The 22617-nt window shown below is 42.5% G+C and overlaps 1 protein-coding gene across 3 annotated transcripts; it reads right to left on the reverse strand.

Annotated features, from left to right (window-relative positions):
* Positions 1-1120: 1120 nt before the first annotated feature.
* sh3rf2 (SH3 domain containing ring finger 2) lies at positions 1121-21339 on the reverse strand. Of its 3 annotated transcripts, none has more exons than XM_086311640.1 (11): positions 21042-21337; positions 20265-20699; positions 17580-17861; positions 15545-15640; positions 14161-14514; positions 3401-3522; positions 3081-3251; positions 2574-2848; positions 2229-2488; positions 1804-2105; positions 1121-1705 (listed from the first exon to the last, which is right to left on the reverse strand). In XM_086311640.1, the coding sequence occupies exons 2-11, from the start codon at positions 20628-20630 to the stop codon at positions 1525-1527; spliced, it is 2409 nt and encodes an 802-aa protein (XP_086167766.1). In that variant the 5' UTR covers positions 20631-20699; positions 21042-21337; the 3' UTR covers positions 1121-1524. The 3 variants fall into 3 exon arrangements, with proteins under 3 accessions (XP_086167766.1, XP_086167775.1, XP_086167785.1); XM_086311649.1 differs by lacking the exon at positions 21042-21337 and adding an exon at positions 20840-21025; XM_086311659.1 differs by having other exon boundaries at positions 1547-1705; positions 1808-2105; positions 21042-21339.
* Between the last annotated feature and the right edge of the window lie 1278 nt (positions 21340-22617).

Below are 22617 nucleotides of genomic sequence, written 5' to 3' on the forward strand. Positions count from 1 at the left end.
AAGTTTAGCATGATATGATTCTTTTATAAGGGCTTAGGTGCACAGCTCCTACAAATAGGTCATTTTACCCCATAAATAAGTGGTTGCAAGGGAACACGAGGTCCTAATATCTAATATAGATAAGAACCTTCCGGTTGTTTTCTGTGTTAGCCCTGCAACAGGCTGGCGACTTTAGTTTTGAGTTTACTAGTGTCACATCCGAGACCAGAATTTTTATTTTATTTTATCAGTCTCTAAAACAGTTTATAGTGTTGCTGTGCAGAACTTTGAATGGGGAGAGGATGACTCACTTTGTTAAATGCTTGTTGCCTTAAAATCTCAGAAGCAAAGAGAAGAATCTAAAAAATTGAGAGAGGGGCTTGTCTCTGCTTTTTCCCCTTCTGCCTAACACGACCTGCTACAGCACGGGTGTCAAACGTAAGGCCCGGGGGACAGAATAAGCACAGTCCACTGGACTGCTTTGGAAAATGCCAAGAAAGGCATACATTTTTTCCCACAGGTTTTACAGCTTTTACTACTATTAGAGACCTCTTCCATTCATACACAAAAAGTTAAACAGTTAAACTGTATACAAATTTCAGTTTTTGTTGTTTTTTTTGACAATGGGTTCAGAGTTTTGTTTTTTTGTTTTTTTAAAAAGGTACCTTTTTAGCTCCAGGATTAAATGTACAGTTAAACCTCTGCATAATGACAGAAAGGAGAATTTACCTGGTCTGGCTCACTTAAAATTAAAGTGGGCTGTATGTGGCCCACAATGTAACATGAATCCCTGTTCTACACCTGCAGAGATTCCTCTGGGCTTAAAGGATGTTTTTAAAATCTCCTCAGTCTTGGAAAGTTCTTGCTTACAGAGCACCAGTGGGTTTCTCTCTTTAATATTGAAAGGTTTTTACCTTATGAACAGATGACTGTTATGAATTAGTAGTACATGAATATAGTTGAACTGAACTGAACTAGTGTGCCACAAGAAAGTTGCAGTCAAAATCCAGGCTGCAAAGCAAGGTTTACATATAGAACAGGTCACTACCAAAGTAACATGCTACAATACGCTACTGTTGTTTCGTATTGTTGATGTCAGTTCTATGTCTGAAAGATGACATGAAACTACTGATGTCAAGGAAGTATACTTTATTACCGGAAAGGCATTTCACCTCATAATTTCTCTAATTATGTACAGATATAGTTAATACTTTCTTCATGGGTTTTGACAAAGGCACTCACAATGCGTGTAACATGGGTATAAAACGAGGAACAGTCGTTAAGTGTTTTTTTTTTTATGTGCAAAATCTTGTAATAGTACATGTGTAAACAAACATGCATGGACATTAAAGGACGCAACAAATATTTCCAGAGAATTTACCCATACTCTAACTCAGAACAAAAATAAACACCTTCCACCTTCCAATTGTCGTTTGGCAGCATTAACCTTTGCAGCTCTAGGCGCGTCACCAGGTCTATCAAGTCACTTGGCAGTTTTAAAACATGGTATTTAGAAATATACATCACTACAGAAGGAATGCACGGTCAGCTGAGGCGTTCGAGGGATTGAAGAATACTGCTCTGGAAAAATCCTGTCTGCCCGCTGCTCTCCTGAGTAACGAGAACCCGCCCATCAGGTCGCGGTCTGTGGACGAGGACAAGCTCTCCTTGAAGCAGACTGAGCTCTGAGTCTGTTTGGGCTAAATGTGTCGCGGCAACTCTGTGTCTGTGGGGGGGGGGGGGGGGGGGGGAAGAAAAAAAATCAGTAATGACTTTCAAGACTGTATGATCAATCACTGCTCCAAACCCATAAATCCAACATACCTACTTGGGCTGAACTGTGCTGACACAGCTGACAATGTTGGCTGTGAGGTTGTCGGCTTCTGGTTAGTATAAAAATCTGTCATGGCCGTTTCAAGCCCCTTCCGGAGAATAGGACCTTTTCCATCTTTGAGGATAATCCCAGGTCCGTCCCTTCCCAATGTGAGCGATGGGGCCCACACTTCTAAAGGAAGGGGCCCGGGTCGGCTGTTGGAGAGAACCTGATTTCCTGACGACCAAGAGGCGGTCCGATGTCTTGGGGGAGGGGAGCCTTCATTTGTGACAAACCGCACAGACTTTGCCGGCTATGGAAATAAAACAAACTGTAAATCACACAAATAGTAGCGTGATTTAAATATGTGTATATATATATATATGCAAAAGCAAGATCAACTTTAATGACACTGATTTCATAAGAATGGCATTACCTTCTCTGTACTGGTCTTGTGCATGTCAGGCTTTACTAGAATTGACTGAGGGGTAGTGCTGTCCCTGTCCTTCATGAACACAGCAGAAGAGGGCGCTGCTGGATCAGTCATCCAACCCAGCGGTACGTTAGCATTGGATACAAAGCTGCCGCCCTTCTTCCTCTGCAGAGCAGGCGAGTAGCCAGATGCCTGATGTTGTGCAAAGTGCTGCGAGTTGGAGGGAACGTGGGAACTGCCCATGTGGGACGTGCGATTTGAGCCTGAAAAAAAAATAAAAGATCGTCACATACCTGACAAAGTGCATAATTCAATCAAGCCAAGAGAGTGTGGTTGTTTGACACTCGCCTCTGTGTGGGTGAAAAACGCGCCTTACAGTCTCCCAACCCTGTGAATCCCCGTAGAAGGAAGGTTTTCCAATCCCAGTGGGCGACATTGCATGGTGTGCTCCGTTTGGCACAGATGGGATCTGTCCTGGTGAGTATATCGCTCCATCACCATTCACCTTATCAAGAGCAAGGAACACAGTAGGGTTCTTGGCAGCTGTGTGTTTCTTTGCAGATAAAGTGCTGTACTGCGAGGGCACATTAGGCGCTTTGGTCTCCAGCAGTCTGGCCGAGGTTCTGTATTTTGGGAACAAAAATATTAGTATAGTGATAGTGATGAATGTCTACTTTCACATTGTTGCTATATATGACAAAGAAAACAGCAGCAGGCCGTGACATGCAGCTTTATATTTCTGATTCATAAATAAGTGTACAAAATAGCTCATCTTCATGCCCACACTATGTTACTATCTGAACCCAAATAGCATTTAGCTCCCATTTCCTGCGGTCAGCGATCGCAACCTCTCACCTGAGCACAGGAGTGACGTAGTTGCCGGGAAGAATGCCCACTTTGCCCGTTCTCAGCGATAACCCACGCAGCCAGCCTTCTTTGAATGTTCCGTACACGCCCACCATCTCCCCTTTCCTCAGCTCCAGCTCCTCTGGCCGGCGTGGTTTGTAGGAGTAGAGGACAGCACACCTGAGAAGTCAAAAACAATATACATCCAGATTATTCAGCCCTTTTTTGGCCACATATAACTGTTTCTTATTCTATTCACACCTCATAGATGTGACATTATACATTATAATACCATTAACACACCATGACTTTTCAAAACAGTGACTCACACACTGATGGAGAGCTGCTGTGTGGAGGAGTTTTTGCCATCTGCAGAGGCAGAGGGCATCTGGGGGTTCATCAGAGCCATAGAGATGGTGGGCGGAGTCTCGCTGGTCATTTTCTTCTCGCTCTAAAATGGGATAAATTCAAAATTATCATATAGGAAGCAAAGGACACCTCATGGTACACTGTGAGAATCATGTTCTTTGATTTCTCCAGTGCCTTCAACACTATTCTTCCCTCGGTTCTGAAGGACAAGCTGGAGAACTCTGGAGTGGACCATCACCTCACTACCTGGATTTTGGACTACCTCACCGACCGACCACAGTATGTGAGGACTCAGGGCTGTGTGTCGGACAGGGTCGTCTGCAGTACGGGGGCCCCACAGGGAACGGTTCTGGCTCCGTTCCTCTTCACCATCTACACTGCAGACTTCTCCCACAATTCCACCCAGTGCTTCCTGCAGAAGTTCTCTGATGACTCTGCAATAGTCGGCCTCATCACTGATGGGGACAACAAGGAGTACAGAGGACTGACTCAAGACTTTGTGGACTGGTGCCAGCTGAACTACCTCCAGATCAACGCCAGTAAAACCAAGGAGCTGGTGGTAGACTTCCGCAGGCACAAGCATTCTCCACTGCAACCACTGAACATCCAGGGTATGGACATTGAGGCTGTGGACAGCTACAGGTACCTTGGTGTTCATCTGAACAACAGACTGGACTGGACTCATAACTCAGACGCCCTCTACAGGAAAGGGCAGAGCAGGCTGTACCTGCTGCGGAGACTCAGGTCGTTTGGGGTGGAGGGCCCACTCCTGAAGACCTTCTATGACTCTGTGGTGGCTTCTGCTATCTTTTATGGTGTGGTCTGCTGGGGCGGCAGCATCTCTGCTGGGGACAGGAAGAGACTGAACAGGGTGATCCGAAGGGCCAGCTCTGTTCTAGGATGCCCTCTGGACCCAGTGGAGGTGGTGAGTGACAGGAGAATGGCGGCTAAGCTGTCATCCCTGTTGGACAACGTCTCCCACCCCATGCAGCAGACTGTGACAGCACTGAGCAGCTCCTTCAGTGGGAGACTGCGGCACCCACGGTGTGGGACGGAGAGATTTCGCAGGTCTTTCCTCCCCACTGCTGTCAGACTCCACAACAAAGACTTTAACTGAACAAACACACACATCCACACATGTGCAATAACACTAAGTGCAATAATCTTTTCTGGCATCGTTGTATTTTTACTCAGTTGTATATAGCATTCGTATTCTATTTTTATCTTATTGTATATTTTTATTCTATTTTATTCTACTGTATATAGTATATTATTTTATTCTATTCTGTACAGCTGTGTACTGTATTTATTCTTATTGTATTCTAATTTTTGCGTCATAACTTTTGCACTGTCCACTTCCTGCTGTGACAAAACAAATTTCCCACGTGTGGGACTAATAAAGGTTATCTTATCTTATCTTATCTTATCTTTATTATTCATCCCGTAATCACAATCCCAGCAAACTTAACAGTGTGGGCCAACAGTGGGCAAGTGTGGGTAAACAGTGGGGCTGGATTTCTATGGGCAACCTAGAAATTCTATATAATGACCCCATAGGGGTCATTATATAGAAGTGCTGTCCATTCTAGAGTGCTGTCGGCACCATTTAGGCACTCCCAACTGGGGCCTGCTTGGGATAAGTGTGGGCTTGCCCTGCCAACACAGCCCCACAGTTCACCCACACCTACCCAATGTGAGCCCGCATAGGCATGTTTGTTGGCACATTAATAAGGAAATATCATACAGGGAAATGTGACCGTTATGGAGATACTTAAACGACAGACCTTATTCTATTATGCGGTCAGAAATATGAGCCTGGGAAAAACCACCGATTCAATTTGGAAGTTAAACTGATCCTATTAAAATACTGCAAAAGAAGTCAATTAGTGAAAGAAATCAGGACCTATTCCATTTTCTAATAGACCCCTATTGATAAAGAAGTCACTAAAAGTAGCAACATTCTGGTAATAATGTACCACAGAGCACATCTGGGCCCCAGTAGGACAGCCAACACTGTGTGGGCATACCGTGGGTACGATCAGGCCCACAATGGGCCCCACTGTGGGCCTCTCTTTGCCAAATTTCACACTGATACTGTGGATGTGTGGGTTTGCCCACAGCACCCCCCTCACATAGGCCCCAAAGAGGGCCGCTTGCTGGGATGGCTGTCTATACCGAATGCAATTTTAATTCACTTAACAGTTTAATGTCGACAATGTGGTAAAATGATCAGAAGAAGGATAATTTACTCGATTTTCTATTTTAGAATGTTTATTAACAGTAAAAAAACTTCAGGATGCTGATTTTTTTAATGAACAATGGCAAACATGTAACATGATCAAAGCAAAGACAAACACTTTTAAAAGAATAAAGAGTTTTTATCTGCACAGACCCTGATCTCTGAATCTATTGTCTTAATTTCTTCTGATTTTGTTGTGGTCAGCGTGTAATCCTGACTAATAACAGCCAGAGTTTATAAGGATATAGCAGCCAGGTTACATTTCTGTCTCCAGCTCTCTGCTCTGCTAATCTGCGTCATGGACGTATAAAATAATGGACTCAAGAGGTGCACATCAGCATGTTTGTTTGACTGGCCACACACACGTTGGCTGCATTCACACAAAATTTTCCAAGGTAGTGCCTTTCTGCAGGGCTGTGCAGAAGTGTGGGCCCATTTATTTCTCATGCTTTAGAACGTTACAGCTACGATGCAATCAGGAAATAACGTTTGATTTTTCTAAATCTCTGCTTTGTTCTGCTCAACACCGCTCCCTCTTTCGCTCGCTCCCCTGTTGAGCCAGGGAGGAGAAGTTTAAATGTTGTTGTGTTGTTAAACAGCGGCCTACGCACTTTGCTTGTTATGCCTTTAAGACAGGCATAATGGCACGTGAGCCTTCTGATAATATAAAGCAGTATTATGTAACTTTTACGCCTCCAACACCTCATTTTTGGGCACTACGTAACATGGATGAGAGGGTGTGAAGGTGCATTAACAAAGACCTGCTGCCATAGCTCACCACACACAAGGCTCTGCAGCAGGGGACCGATGTAAAAAGCTGAAGATATAAGAGCGTGCATGGAAGCAGGTGGCTATCAGCTGAGAACTTTTTACTCAGGCACCTTTCACTAAGTGGGGAAAAAAAGTAGATCTGCATCACAAAACTTGAGTACACAACAGGAGTCCGACTGGCAGCCAAGCTGCTACTCTCTTTCTGCAAGCTGACACTCCTAACACTAATTTACCTGTTGTTGTGTATAGTAAATTGCTGGTTTGTATCTAATACACCAATACGCCGGCTATGTTAACTAAATTTCAACTCATTTGCCCAGACATTGGCAAATAAGTTGACATTTGGCGTATCAGTGGTGGATGTTTATCTCTTACGTCAAATCAGTTTGTGCCAAGTGTTCAAAGACAGTGTGATTAAAAGCTAAATCATTCATGACTTTGGTATGTTGCCAGAATTTCACAATCGGTTCATTCCAAGAATGCAGCGCATTCAGTCTCTACATTTCTCCTCATTTCTTTAAGTTTCTCTTTTAATCTGTCACACGTTTGCACATAAGAAATGATTCATTGGATTTTCCTCTGAAATTCTTAGTCATACTTTGAAAAATGTAAACAGACTTCTTTTGCAGTGCATCTTTACAGATCAAAGCTTGTCTACTTAAAGCTTAGAGCAAAGAATATTTTACAGTGATGAAATCAGCAGGATGTGAGTCAAACAAGACTCAAATAAGGTGTGTTAGGTTAACCTTTATAAAGCCTGGCCTGTGTGCTGCTTTTTTTCCCCTTTAATCAAACACATTAGTCTTTCTTACTTAAAACAAATATGCAGAAATAACATTGCTGCGCCCATCTTCCTGCTTGTATTTACAGCACCACCACTAAACTGCTGCTCGAAGCTTTAACGATAGCCTTTGGGCTCAGAGTTCCTGCTATTACAGTATGCGGCTGGATGTTGCAGTGCTCTCACACTCTGTAACTCAACAGCACAAAGAAAGATGCATCTGACAGACGCATCCAGCACTGTAACCGCAGTCTCGCTTTTTTAAAGGCAGCGCTGTGAGGCAGAAGTAAAAAGTGTAAAAGTAAGGTTGCGTGCACCGATTCCTGAGGACACGACAGACTTCCATCATATGTGAGAGGCCACGAATGAGCATCTCTGTCATAAAGAAAACAACCATGTTTTTAAATGAATGAAGAAGCAGTATACATTATATTTGGACAAAAAAAAAAAAAAAAAAAAAAAAAAAAAAAAGATGCAAAGCACTGACAACAAAGAATAACTTAATGTCTTAAATTATTCATCTCTTTCATGACTTTGTGTCCTATTTCTATTCTTAGGTTTTTATTTTAGCCACAAAGAGCCGGCTTTATTTATACTGCAGTCACGCTATGGCCAGGTGCACTGACCCAGCAGCTGCAGCGGCTAAAGGATATTGAAGGATACTTACACAGAGAAACTAACTCTGATATTAGTCAGGCAGAAAATAAAGTCTTATTTAGAGTGAAAGGTTGGCTTGCTCCTACAGTCTGAATCCTGCTAGCACAAACACGCGCATTAATTTAACAGGATATTAATCTGCAGCTTTTTGCCAACATCCTTTGACCTCACATGAAGTGAGACAGTTTGTATGGATGCCCAAAAAGTGTAAAACTAAATAAATTAATGAGCTCTTGTGAAATATTATAATGAATAAATGTAAATAGTTCATCAGTGAGGTTGCAGACGTAGAAATCACGTTCATATTTTTGACGGGGATTTTGATAACGAGCTTTAATCCCATGACCATCCAAAGTAAGTATGAGCTACTGTGTGACTTTGTGAAATAACGTCAGTAAAGGCATCAGCCTTGTCTTAACAAAAAGCACATTTTATTACATTTTATTGCCATGTTGTGGAAAAGAACTACTCTGCCTTCAAATAGTGTTGTTACTATGGAAATACCTGAACTCCAGGTCACTTTGTAAGAATAATGAGGAAATGACTTCTGGAGCCCTTAAAAACAATAAATTTTATTATATTAAAAAAGGCTTTTTGTTATATCTGCAACCTGTATCTTCTGAAATGATCATTTTACCGTCACAAAAGCAAACACTACCAACACCACGTCATAATGTGTGTCTAAAAATTATGATATGAGGTGAAAACATTCACAAAAGCTCTGACCGGACAGGTCTTTTCAGTTATTATGGATAAGACTTCTAGTCAAGCTGAAGCTGGTTAGCGGATATTACATGATGTTTAACTGTGATCAAAAGGTGCTAGGCCTGCACAGAATCAAAAAACCAGCTTTTGTCCCCCACCCTAGTGTACTTCACTAGCTTTGCACATATATACACATTCAGAGAGATTCAGCCAATTAGGGACTCCTCCATGTATTCTTTAGTCAACTGAGTGATGCATAGTGTTTTTAGGAAATGCAAACATCACAATTCAAACCACATACACCCCAAAAAAAATAATATAATGGAGAAGCCACTACATAACATTGAGTGCAAGTTCATCATTCAGTCCTTTAGGTGACAATATCTGCGAGGTGAATGCCTCTCTTCTCTTCACTAACAAGTCATGGTTTCCACCCATTGGAGGTACTGGAACATGCTCAGTGTCACAAAATCATAAAGATGCAGAGATCATGTTTCATATCATTAAAAAATGTGCTTCTACTGAATAATTTTGTCACATCGGTGAATCGCACTTTTATTGTTAACTTATTCTCCGTGTGGTTTTGCTGATATGTGCAAAACCACAAGGGCAATGTATCATTTATATATAATTTGAGTAAATGCACATGTAGTCACACTTCTTATCGGAAATTTTTTTCCGGTATGCGACTGAAAAAAGTATGTAGTTTTACTAGTGTTGTGACACTGGACGCAGTGTCCACACCAGTAATTTCCATTTGCAAGGGCATCCAAAGGGGTCTGACACGGTGTTCTGGGAATCCATCCTAACTCACAAGCCATCCTACCCATTGTTTCTGCACATGTGTACAACACAAAACCCACATTTACTTCATTTTTTTTTTTTTTAACCCATTGCCAATATTTCTTATGGTTAGGGTTATGGTTTGGATTAGTCAGAAGTCACCATCAAATTATAATACGGGTAGGACGATTTGTGAAAGTAGAACGGTTTCTCAGAACAACGGCTGACTATCTCGTGTTTTAATGGAACCACGTTGTCCTTTAAATTTCGTTCTTATTTATATACAAACAAAGGTGGGAGATTTAAAATGGGATCTGATTTCAAAATTTGGCAGTGCTTAAAAAAACAAAACAAACAAAAAAAAAAAAACCTGACCTCCCTCACAGAAGAATAAGTAGTTACAGGTCAGTTCTCTATCCCTTGCAAGAATTTAGATTTTATCTCTATTGCTCTTTCTATAAAGTCCTCTGTGGTTTTGCACAGTTGGCGCAATCTAAAAACTGACTTTTAGGAAAGCCTTACTTAAGTAGGCACAAGTAGCTAATAATAATGTATGTCTATCAGTATCTTGTCGACATTGTTATACATAACCCATGTGTCAATGAAAATAAGTGTTGTACTCAAAAATAAACTTATGGTTATTTTTAAATGTACAGGGTGGGCCATTTATATGGATACACCGTAATAACATGGGAATGGTTGGTGATACTAAAGTCCTGTTTGTGGCACATTAGCATATGTGAGGGGGCAAACTCCTCAAGATGGGTGGTGACCATGGTGGACATTTAGAAGTCGGCCATCTTGGATACAACTTTTGTTTTTTCAATAGGAAGAGGGCCATGTGACACATCAAACTTATTGGTAATGTCACAAGAAAAACAATGGTGTGCTTGGTTTCAAGGTAACTTTATTCTTTCATGAGTTATTTACAAGTTTCTCTTTGTTCACAGCCATTGACATGTCAAAGAGGTTAACACGTGAGGAGCGGATCGAAATTGTGTTGATATCTGGTGAACGCAGTAACCGGGTCATTGCAGCAGATTTCAATGCAAGACACCCTACGAGACGACCCATCTCCCATGCTACAGTCAGCAAACTGCTTGCCAAGTTTCGTGAAACTGGTTCAGTGTTGGATTTGCCAAAAAGTGGACACAAGAAAACTGTCACTAATGAAGAAACATCAGTGGCTGTCCTAGCTTCATTCAGCAAGATCTCGAGCGTAGCACTCGCCGCATGTCACTGGAGAGTGGCATTAGTCAAATATCCCTTCGGTGGATATTAGTTACTCACAAATGGCACCCTTACAAACTCCAACTACTGCAGCATCTCAGCGAGGATGACCCAGATCGGTGCACAGAATTTGCAGAATGGTCAAAACAAAAATTGGAACAAGACCCTCAGTTCACGCAGAAAATTTTGTTCAGTGATGAGGCAAACTTTTATGTAAATGGTGAAGTTACAAACAAAACCATCGCTATTGGTCTGACACTAACCCACATTGGATGGATCCCTCCAAGACTGTTGGAACAACAAAAGTGATGGTTTGGTGTGGTATATGGGGTACAACGATAGTGGGTCCATTCTTCATCAATGGAAACCTCAAAGCCACTGGATATTTGAAATTGCTACATGATGATGTGTTTCCCTCTTTATGCACTGAAGCTGGCACGTTCCCTGAGTTTTTCCAGCAAGATGGTGCACCACCACATTATGGGTGCCAGGTCCGAGCATTCCTAGATGAACAGTTTCCTGGAAAGTGGATTGGTCGTTGTGGGCCAGTTGAATGGCCCCCAAGGTCTCCCGATCTGACCCCCTTAGACTTTTATCTTTGGGGTCATCTGAAGGCAGTTGTCTATGGTGTGAAGATACGAGATGTGCAGCACCTGAAACTACGGATACTGGATGCCTGTGCTGGCATTTCTCCTGCGGTGTTGCTATCAGTGTGTGAAGAGTGGGACAAGAGGGTTGCATTGACAATCCAACACAATGGGCAGCACATTGAACACCTTTTATAAGTGGTCAAAACTTGTAAATAACTCATGAAAGAATAAAGTTACGTTGAAACCAAGCACACCATTGTTTTTCTTGTGACATTACCAATAAGTTTGATGTGTCACATGACCCTCTTCCTATTGAAAAAACAAAAGTTGTATCCAAGATGGCCGACTTCTAAATGGCCAACATGGTCACCACCCATCTTGAGTTTGCCCCCTCACATATGCTAATGTGCCACAAACAGAACTTTAATATCACCAACCATTCCGATGTTATTACGGTGTATCCATATAAATGGCCCACCCAGTATATTCAGATCCTCTTCATTTCCTTGAATGAATAATAACAGTAGAAGCAAAGCTGTAAATGTAAGAAGCTAAAACACATTTATGTCAAAATGAAGATTTAAAATAATTAATTCATACTTTCATGTAACTTCATCTAAACTAAGGTAATACCCTCCTTGCTGCATTAGCTTAACAATCTACTTTGCCTAAAATGCCACTAAGCTTTTGACCAGGTCACCTACAATCCATCACGTGTGACTAATCAAAATCTGAATTTAATTCAGGTTTCCTGTTTTGTACCTCTGCACAGTCAAACAGTGAACTAGATTACAGATCAACTGCAGTCGTACTCAAACACAAAGCCTCAAAGCTCTTCTGATCTGCGTTTACCTAAACTTTTATCTGTCTATCTTCGGTCTTCCATCTCCGATTAAGCTTGAGATTTGAAGAGAACCGTCTGCCACTTATCTTGTTTTTACTTTTAAATCTATTTTTTCTGTTTTCGGAAGCACTTTGTGACTCTGCACTTGAAAACTGCCGTATAAATAACTCAGCCTAATTATTTCTGCTCTTTTATGCAGTCACTTTGCAGGGTGACTGCATAACCACTGATAACAATTACAATGATGTCAGATATTCTGGTGAAGTATGATAGGGGAGTGAACTTTTTTTTCAAATTAATCCTAAAGTTTGCTCTTACATAACTGTGCAGATATTCACACTAATATGCATTATTTCATCCACAGTGGGAGGGAAGCTGCAAAATAAAAAAAAAAAAGAAACAGGCGAGAGTCAGAGGTAAGAGCCGATGGGAAGCGGCACCAAGAATAGCACAAACATGCCGTCTTGGTCACTGGAGAGCTCAGCCTCAGCTTCAGGGACACGGCCCCTCCGCTCCCTTAAAAAGGGGGAGTGTGTGGCTCGTCTGCCATTACAGGTTCGCTGATGTGAAAGGGAGCGTTACCTGCTTAGTGAAGAGGAAGGAGTTTGAAGGAAGGGCAGAGAGGGAGAGGGGTCTGTTATGTAAGCAACTTCACTAGTGACTCATCATCATCATCAGCATGAGAGCGATAAGCAGACACACTGAGGGACTCTCTGAGCCTCCCACTCTCCACATCTATTTCTCATTTTTTCCTCCTCCTTCTTCCCACTTCATGCGTTTTTTGTTTTCGCAGCCTGAAAATGTGTCGCGTTTCTCTCCCTCGCTCCATACCATTTTCTCGGACGCTCAGCTTTTCCTCTTCCTGCCGTACTGCCCCGTTTCCTCATTTCTTATCGTTCCCCTCCGCCTCCCTTCCTCTCCTGTTTCTCTCCAACCTGCATGAGGTTGAGCATTTCTGCGCTCTGACATGTGTAATTGCAGGGCAGAGCCGAGACGTTTGAAAGGAATCAAAGGAAATCGCTATTCTGAAGGGCAGGGAATTTGGCAGCGCGTTACATTATTAAGCCTTCCAGAGGCTTTCATGCCAGCACTGTACTCTTAGGCCCCGTGACTTGGTGCCACATCACCGCTGTTTTCTAATGTGAAATAACAGCACTATGTCCGGTTATTTACTCCAACGTGCTAATGATTTATAGGAGCTTTTGGGTCATTTCCCGAGTAAGTTTTATCACAAGCTTTCTCAGAAATGAACTCTTCTTGTCTTGGTTAAAGCTATGTGCAGGGACATGTTTACCAATCATGCCTCGCCCTGATATTGCTACACATTCTTCATAAAGTATGCAGCAGATATCATGTTAGTGCCGGAAAAGCTATGAACCCAATAGCCTGAAACACTAACATTCCCAAACTCCAGCCTCACTAAACAATGAAACAGCAAAAATCTTCAGTTTCAAGACTGTTAATGACTTCTAGTCTTCTAGAGGTAATAATTAATTTAGACAGTAAAATTGACCTGCTTTCTTCTGTGCTCCCTCAGAGTTAAAAAAAAATAAGTTAATGAGTCATTTTAACAATCCCATCAAATCAGAAGAGATTTCCTCTTTTCTCTCCTGCTTGACAGTTCTCCCTGTGAGGATTCAAACTCGCACAACATCACAAACCACATGTCCCTGAGATGAAGAGAGAAAAAAAGAAAACCCACCCTGTGGAACTATAATTCATCTCAGACGGGAAATCCTGGCTTTTGTCCCAGGACTCGTGATTAAAGACCTCTCAAAAGTTACGGTCCACTCACCTCCACTCCTCACTTCTTTTGTTTCCCTTTCCCACATGTGTCTCGTCTTAATGAGAACCACTTAATCACAAGGGCGATCTCTTTCTCACTCATTCCTGCAGCTTACAGTGTCACGGTTCCCTCCCTTAACCAGAGGCCAACTTGATCAGTGACTCAAATAAACACCTCTTATTATCGCACATAAAACCATTTCACCTTTTTGCCAACAGCATGTTTTCTGTTATAGCAAATCACTGCGAGCAAAGCCAAACCCAGCTTTAATTAAAAGATTAGAGCAGAGGTGGAGAAAAGAATAAATAAATAATAAGAGAGTTATGTGACTCACTTGTAACAGGTGTCTGTGCGAATCAGAGTGGCGTCTTCGCTGAGAGTTCACTCTGGAAGAATGAGAGTGGCCCCGGGTGGTAGTGGGCACAGAGAGGCGCTGCGTCTGACCCTGACGGTTGTAGCTGTTGAAGGTGTTGTTGTTGTCTCCTGTCTGTTTCCGTTGGTTGGAGAGGGGCAACGTGCTGATGACGGGCGTCTTAGCCGGGGCTTGAGGGACTCCGTAATGGGCAGTCCTACTGGATGTGTCAGTGGCCTTGTCTTTGCCCCCGCTCGAAGTCTGATGGTGAAATTCTGCTAGATCCCCCCCCCTCCGACTCTTTCCCTTCAGCAGTTTGGCAGCCACAGAGTTTGGCTGGAATAGGATGAATGCATAAAAACGAACCACAGTAAGAAACGTAACACAGGAAAATCCTCAGTCAAGAAAAACAATTCCTCTCAAACTTGCTCTAACCTGCGCCTGCCAACCTCTGCTCCTGCTGACCAGCTAAAAATCTGTCTAAATACACCCACTTATCACCGCTAGACTCACCCCTACAACTTGTTGGACAGGCAGGCAGCAGAGAGCGTGAGAAGTACCAGCCAATAAGCCAGGCAGGGTTGGATACTGCTGAGAAATGAGCCGCGCAGACAGACAGGCAGGCAGACAGGCATTGGCAGGGTTAATGCTTTCACTCTCCACAGTGATGTGCTGTTATGCCACCCAAGCAGAGAAAGCATTACTGTGTCTTTACGCCTGGCTGCACGACACAGGAAGAGGCTGGCTCAGAAAGGAGAGGAGGAAAGTGGAAAGGAGAAAGATAAAGAGCATCACTGAAGCAGGGCTCGAGGAGAAGACATGGGTGAGTGGGAGATAAAAGTATGCATGCATTAAAGAGAGGACTAATAAGAAGAGGGGGTATATTAGTGAGGAAATCACAGCAAAGCAGATGACAAGTTAGGAAAGTAAACAGGAAGTGAATGAGGCATTGACCCCAGCGACTGAATGAACAAACACAGCCCCCCTCCAGCATGGGTGAAGTTAATTCCTGGGGGCAGAAAGTGCAGAGGAAAACAAATGACAGTCAGCCAGCTAAGCAAGCCCCGCAACCCTGAGTAAGCCACATAGTCACAAACTAATGAGCAGCTGCAGACACAGCAGGGCTTCGCAGATTAGCTTTCTGCCTCAGCACTTTACAGAGCAGGAGTGACATTTACTGACAAATCAGAGATTTGAATGAAAAGCAAGTTAGCGTCCCGGCAGTGACCTGGAATTAATGGCATCCGGCGACGACATCTGCAGTTCAATTGATTACACTACCGGAGAAAAGTGGCTAACGGCAGGTGTCGACCTCGATCGCGCTGAAAAGGTCACAACTCACATCCAAGGAAGAAAAGAAACTCACCTCTGTAAACTGCTCAGGGCAGAATCCCACTTTCTCCCCCAGCTTGGCCTCGATCCAGTTTTCATCCACCCGCCTGATGAAAGTAAGAATGTCTCCCTGTATGAAGCACAAAATAAATAACAGACTGAAAACCACACACAAGACGGGACACAAGATGGATTTAACAGAGTGCGCTTGCCCCAGAGACTGAGCACTCAGCTCGGAAACTCTGTGTTTCTCCACGAACATGTGACATAAGCTCCCTTTGTGTCTGCAGGCCTTGTCCTTTTCTGTGGCCAGCCTCTTAAAAAAAACAACAACATTTGACCACCTAGATTGAGAAACAAAAGAGGCTCGGTCGAGGGCGTTTTAATGGAGGGCACAAAAGTACCCAGGCCCTTATATAACTGCCTCAGAAATCCAGGGTAAGTAAGAACTGCTGCAATGGAGGTCTGAGCCTCCGTTTCCACAAGTCTCAGTTTTCAGTCTCTGAAAACAGTGAAAAGAATAAAAGCGGTGATCCTTATGTAGCAGTCTTTGCTGGGGACTTCCTGCGCTCTTTGTATTCACAGATTGCTACAAACACAGGTTTAATATAAAAGAAAGCAGGATTAAGTTCAAGGGGTTAAGCATCAATTCAAAACTGCTGTTTCCCTGCCATGACAGAAGATAAGTCAATACACCAGTTGAAAGGCTTCTAACATCCTAGCTAACTGACAGATCTGTCCTTTATGCATCTATGAAATCTAAACCGAAGCAAGTAGTCAAACCAGCAGCTAAAACTATGACCGTATGACTTTATCGGTGTCTCAGATCATTGTGGAGGAGTTTTGGTCCACTTTTTGTTCATGCACAGCTTCAGTTACTCTGTTGTAGATTTGCTGCTGTACTGTCCCATTTTCAGCCAAGCTTTAGCTGTCAGCCACATGGCCTCACATTACCTCTCCACCATCATCTTGACAGCTGGTATGAGGTGTTGATATGTTGTGTTTGGTTTCCAAACATGGTCCTGTGCATTATGACCAAACATCCGCACACTGGTCACTGAACAAAGCATAAAGTCTTACGCTTTGTTCAGAAGCAACTTTGCAAACCTCAACTGTTTGGTAAGGTTCTTCTGGCAACCCTACCAAACAAGCCTAACTTGTTCAGTCTTTTCCTAATTGCATTGTGGAGTCTGAGATTTAGCTCTTGGGTTTTTTTTTTTTTTTAGTTGTTTCCCTTGGGTGTAAAGTCCTGGAAAGGACTTTCTGTTAAACACACACCTGAATATATCAGACTATCAATGAATAAAGAGCATTTGACTATCAGCAAATGGCTGCTGCTTACACTCTCTGGACCAGATTTACTAATATGTTGCTCCATAAACTGGGTTTTGGTGTAAAAAAGGTGTTTACAGGGAGTAACAGATTTGCGACTGACGCTGTTAAACATGTGTCGCAAGGTGACCTCATAAGGTGCAAAACGTAAGAAGGAGAATATTTAAATCAAGCACAAAAACATTTACTGATATTTGCGACACACAATTTACTGCTAATTCTGCAGATATTTAAAGCATGTCTCATTTTTACCAGTTGATATTGAAATGAATCAACTGTGCCTGTGTTTAGAAAATAGCAAACACCTATCAGCGCTGTCTGGGGATTGAGCTCAAACGCTACTTTGCCCTGTTTAGTAAATCTGGCCCTTAATTCTATGGAAGCATTACCGACTGCACAGACCCCTTTGAAAACTGTCTTTTTCACATTACTGGGGAGCTTACTGAAATCATAAAGAAATAAAATACAGGTGCTTTTTAGCCACAATAAATATGTGAAGTTTGGTCCATTTGTACCGCCATGGTGGTCTGTAAACTTCAGTGCATGTGCGATAACTGAATTTCTAAAAACGAGGCTTGTAGCATATTTCTTGCAGAGGAACCTTTATACTTTTTCACTCTAGAGGTTCACTGAAGTAAAACCGATGCTATTTAAAAGGTTTAAAACTGTGCACACACAATTACCCCATGAACACTATATTGCCCTGCTGCACTAACTCAGCAGTCTGAGTGGCTCACCTTGAGGAAGCTGAGAAAATATCTGCTGTCTTCCAGATTCATTTCTTCTGGTTTAAAGTCACACAGTGCTCTGCACAGAGCTGGTGCTTGGAGCTGCTGGAGGGGCTGCAGCTGAGGTGTCTGGCTGACGACCTGCTGAGCACTGACAGACGCACTGCTACTGTCGCCGGCGTGCCAGTTGTCATCCCCTTTGTGTTTTGGTGTGATAGCGTTACCAGCCGAGAGGAACAGCTCTCCTGACAGATCACCTCTGTGGCTATACACTGATGCTCTGTGAGCAGCCTAAAGTGTGGAAGAAAGTCAAATTTCAGCTTCTTTATGTTGAAATAATTAAGATTTCTTACATAATGTAAGATTTTAAAGATCCCACACTCTGCAATTTCATCTGTAAAAATCCCCGGCGATGACACATTTTAAGAAAATAAGTGACAGTTGGTGTGAGGTGCTACAGAAACACTCTGCATTTAATTTGTGCTTCATCTTGTAATACGAGTTAGATTGTGGGATGACAAAACAATTTTGCGCTGAACCGGCACTGATGCACCACTGAGATATGAAGATGACTTTTATATGACACATCCTTTCTTTTTTCTTTTTTCCCCCTTTCAAGATTGTATCAAGTTTACACTTCAGTTTGGAGTTTTTCGAAAACGGCACAAAAGCGATTACGCTGCCTGAGAGGGCACAAAATCTGATTAATAAGTCTGTAGATAAAGTGTTTACATCCACTTTACGGCCAATCATCGTAGCATCGGGTTACAGTTAATCAGACTGACACATACTGTATCCATGACAGCATTCGGAAGAAGCCAAAATGATCACTAACTCGGTTTAACGAAACAGGCTCAGCTTTCTGAACTGTGACTGAACTCAAATCAGGTTTCAAGTAGAATACTGAACTCTTCTTGTTTAGCTCGCACATGTGAGAACGCAGATTTGTGGACTGTAAAGTTTTTGCAGAGATGCATATAATACTAATTAAAAAAAAAAATGCATAAGAAATAGTCAGTTCACTGGGCTTTGTATAATTCCCTCTTCATCATCTTCTTCTGCCTATGGCAATCTCTAAATCTGCATGCTGAATTTGTTTTTTGTTTTTCATTTTGCACACAAATAAAACTGTCGTCCAATTTTTTCTGGTGGCACCCAAAAGCCTGCATCACTGCCAGAGAGCCAAAGTTGGAGGTCCAATTGGGTTCATAAAGTGGGAAAACACAGATTTTCTAACTTTACCACCACCACCACCACCACCACCACAGAAAACAGCAGACTTTCAGCATTAATTAAAAGGGTTTTACAAAAGCATTGCATTAACTGATTAATTTCACTGACTTTTCAGCTAAAAGTCTGAACTTTAGTCACATGATGATTGTTTGATTTCAGATCCACTGTGGTGATGTGCAGGGGGCAAAAAGTGTATAATTGTCAAAGAATGCTTATGGAGCTAGCTGTATTCATGTGCACTTTACTTCACTTTCTGGCATATAGAACATTTTTTCCCCAACTTGTTCTACGGCTTGGCCCACCTTCCTAAGAATGCCCATCATTTGTCCCCTCAGGGGCATTGCTTTAAGTAGAAATATGTTTTCTTCTTTAAACGCTTTATTTTTAATATATAAACACCAGAATGCTAGGAATATGAAGTACTCTGTTTTGCATGAGCCACAAACTTTCAGATGTATGGAGATTAGTCGAAAAATATCGCTTAGCTACTGTTGGAAATATAACCGAGCAGTAAACCACAGCTCTCCATGGAGTTGACACACATATTATCATCTGGTTGGTTTTTCCCTTCTGTTGCCCTGCATGCGTGTGGGTGTATCACTCAGCAGCACTTCTATAGATTAACGGCATAAAGTGCTATCTGTTTTTTCCCCATCACTTGATAATTATAGTATTTTCTATAGTTTGCTTAAAGGATCTTATCTACATCCAAGATTGATATTCCATCATATTGATATTGATATATTGATATTATACATATTGATATACATATTGATATTCCCCATGCAGCAGACTGTGACAGCACTGAGCAGCTCCTTCAGTGGGAGACTGCGGCACCCACGGTGTGGGACGGAGAGATTTCGCAGGTCTTTCCTCCCCACTGCTGTCAGACTCCACAACAAAGACTTTAACTGAACAAACACACACATCCACACATGTGCAATAACACTAAGTGCAATAATCTTTTCTGGCATCGTTGTATTTTTACTCAGTTGTATATAGCATTCGTATTCTATTTTTATCTTATTGTATATTTTTATTCTATTTTATTCTACTGTATATAGTATATTATTTTATTCTATTCTGTACAGTTGTGTACTGTATTTATTCTTATTGTATTCTAATTTTTGCGTCATAACTTTTGCACTGTCCACTTCCTGCTGTGACAAAACAAATTTCCCACGTGTGGGACTAATAAAGGTTATCTTATCTTATCTTATCTTATATTAAAAATCCCCAAAGTTCAAAGGTTAGGTAGTACAAGTGAAAGGGCAAACACTTGCATTTTTACTACTGTGTAAAACCCTTCAGCCCATATAGTGTAGTGTAGTGTTAATAACAAATAACTATACTTGTCAGTAGTGATGTGCAACACTTGAGTTTGGGTTTCACATATTAGTTTTTACAGTTCCACTTTGTTTCTCATATAGCTGTAGATGACTGGGCTGAGGCCTTACTCACCTCATTGTTCCCCTGCTTCTCTCTGTTTGGACTTTCCTGGTACTGTTTATCGTCCCTGGCTGTTAAGCTCTCCCGGGACACGGGCACTGCATAGCGGGATTTCTGTGTGTTCTTGCTGGGGCCCGAGGGACCGTTGAGCCCCTCCAGGAGCCGCACCAGCAGGAGGTTTGTCGGCAGCTCCTCTGCGGTCCTGGCCGGGACAGGAGCGCGGCACTCAGGGCAAAATAGCTGGTACTGGTCAGCCTCGTGCCTCTGCAGGCAGGGCAGGCAGAAAGTGTGCTGACAGGGAAGGACCTTGGCTGACGCATCCAGCTTCTCCAGACACAGAGGGCACTCCAGCAAGGCCATTAGAGCCAGCGCCTCCATTTTAAAACTTGTTTAAAACTGTTTGAGAATAGGACTTCTGGTACATCGGAAACACTATAATCCACCATTCTGAGACAGAAACACAGAAAGGAATGAAAAGCTGATGTAGTGAAATAAGTTACTGCCAAAACACAGTGAAGCAGTTACAACACGAGTGACCAATGTCCTCGCACATGACAGCCAGTAGAACTCCATGTCCCACCACATACCTCCAGACAGCTTTGATAAGGTCGAACTACAACCTAATAGAGCGCCCCACGCGCAGCTGCTCGCCCGCGGTGCTTTACACAGGTGTCATGTCGGCTCACCTGACTCCACAGGTAGGACAGAACCAGGAAATAACACAGTTCTTCCATATTTGTTTACAAGAAAAACCCTCAAAGAACAAAAAAGCACACACGTGGTACTTACACGTTTGCTTCCTGCCAATCAGAGGGACAATCCATAAACTTCGACTATTTGGAAATGCGCAATTTCTTCCCCGCCGTCGTCGAGACGCGGTGCGCCGAGCACGGGGCACAAAGGGCGCATCAGCTTTACCTTAAACCCGTGCCAAATATCACGACGACATTTAAAAAGAAACGCACCTGGTAGAATTCTACTCAAAACAAACTCCTTAAAATGTCCCAGCCGCCTTCGGGCGCATCCATCAGGAACTGTCTCGGGTTTCAGTGTCTTGGCTAAGTTTAACCCTTTACAGCTGATCAGCTCGGCTACACCGTTCAGGGTAATGACACGGAATATTTCAAGGTGATGTCATGCAAAGGATTAAAATGGACGTTTAAAATCAAATCTCCTGTAAGACAAATGCTTTTTGCAATTCCTACATTAAAAAAAAACATTTATTTATTTATATATTTATTTTTAACTGTATATGTTTTGCATAGTCTCAAACAAATCCTTAAAAACACTAAAATTAAACATGGCAGACATTGAAGCTTTTAATTATTTTTCCCTTCAAATGAACCGTCTGAGCATGCCCATCTTTATTGATTAAAACATGTATGAAACGGGGAATTTTGGGCATCATTTACAGCGCAGTCGTGTGACTTTGGCTCCCTCTGCTGGTGCATACACTCACCGCACTCCGCAGCAGTTTATAAAGCCCCACAGCAGTGCACATCAGTTTGAATTGAGTAAAGGGAATATCAAGCATACCTGACATTCACCGGCACTCCTTTCCTCCACCACAATTTTGCCAAAAGGCATTTAAAGCAGTTCACAGTTAACATGTCGCACAACTTTTAATTGTTGCTCGGATTACAGCAGCACCGCCCAAACCCCAAATTCCCTTTCTTGCATCAAAGTGTTAAATAATTCACCAGTGTGGGCTGTGTACTGAAAGTTCAGGACATCAGTTTGAATTTTTTAAACAAACATGAATCTTTCATCTCTTTCCTCACGTCAGCAGAACTCGGGGAATTCTAAAAATGTACATATGGCTTTTACAGAGAGAGAGAGAAGAGGAGAAAGTGAGGGGGAGAGATTAGCCATGGCTTATTTACATGCTCACCTCAGTGTTGATACAGGGCCTTCCTCCTAAGAACCTCATAAGTGTAGACACGAGGGGGGCCGAACTGCACTTGATTTTAGTTTATTTTTAGGTCTTTTTTTCCTTACTGGACTGAAACGTAACCTCCTGATGACTGTAACACTCTCGCGTGTGAGTGATTGATCTCCTGTAATCCTTTGAAAGATGGAGAAGGGAGTGTGTTTGTTTAGTTGTTCAGAGGGAGTCAGTACATAAGTGCTTATCAGCTCCTTACAGCCGACGATCAGTCTGGCCTCCACTGTGGAGCCTTGCATGTCGCAGGAGTGGGATCATGTCTGATGGTTCTGATATATAGTCTATCTGATGGAGAGTTGAAGGATCTCCCCCGGGGACAGCTCTGAGCTGGCTGCCCTGTCTCTCAGAATATCATGGCTTGCCACGAGTTGCTGTATATAAAGTAGTGACTTCTTCTCCAGCTTTCATGTTTTATTTAAA

This window comes from Aulonocara sp. 'chitande type north' Nkhata Bay, linkage group LG2 (genome assembly GCF_057382095.1).
Source record: "Aulonocara sp. 'chitande type north' Nkhata Bay isolate Kocher_YH1m ecotype deep benthic linkage group LG2, A_spYH_male_GT1.1, whole genome shotgun sequence".
Lineage (NCBI taxonomy): Eukaryota > Metazoa > Chordata > Actinopteri > Cichliformes > Cichlidae > Aulonocara > Aulonocara sp. 'chitande type north' Nkhata Bay.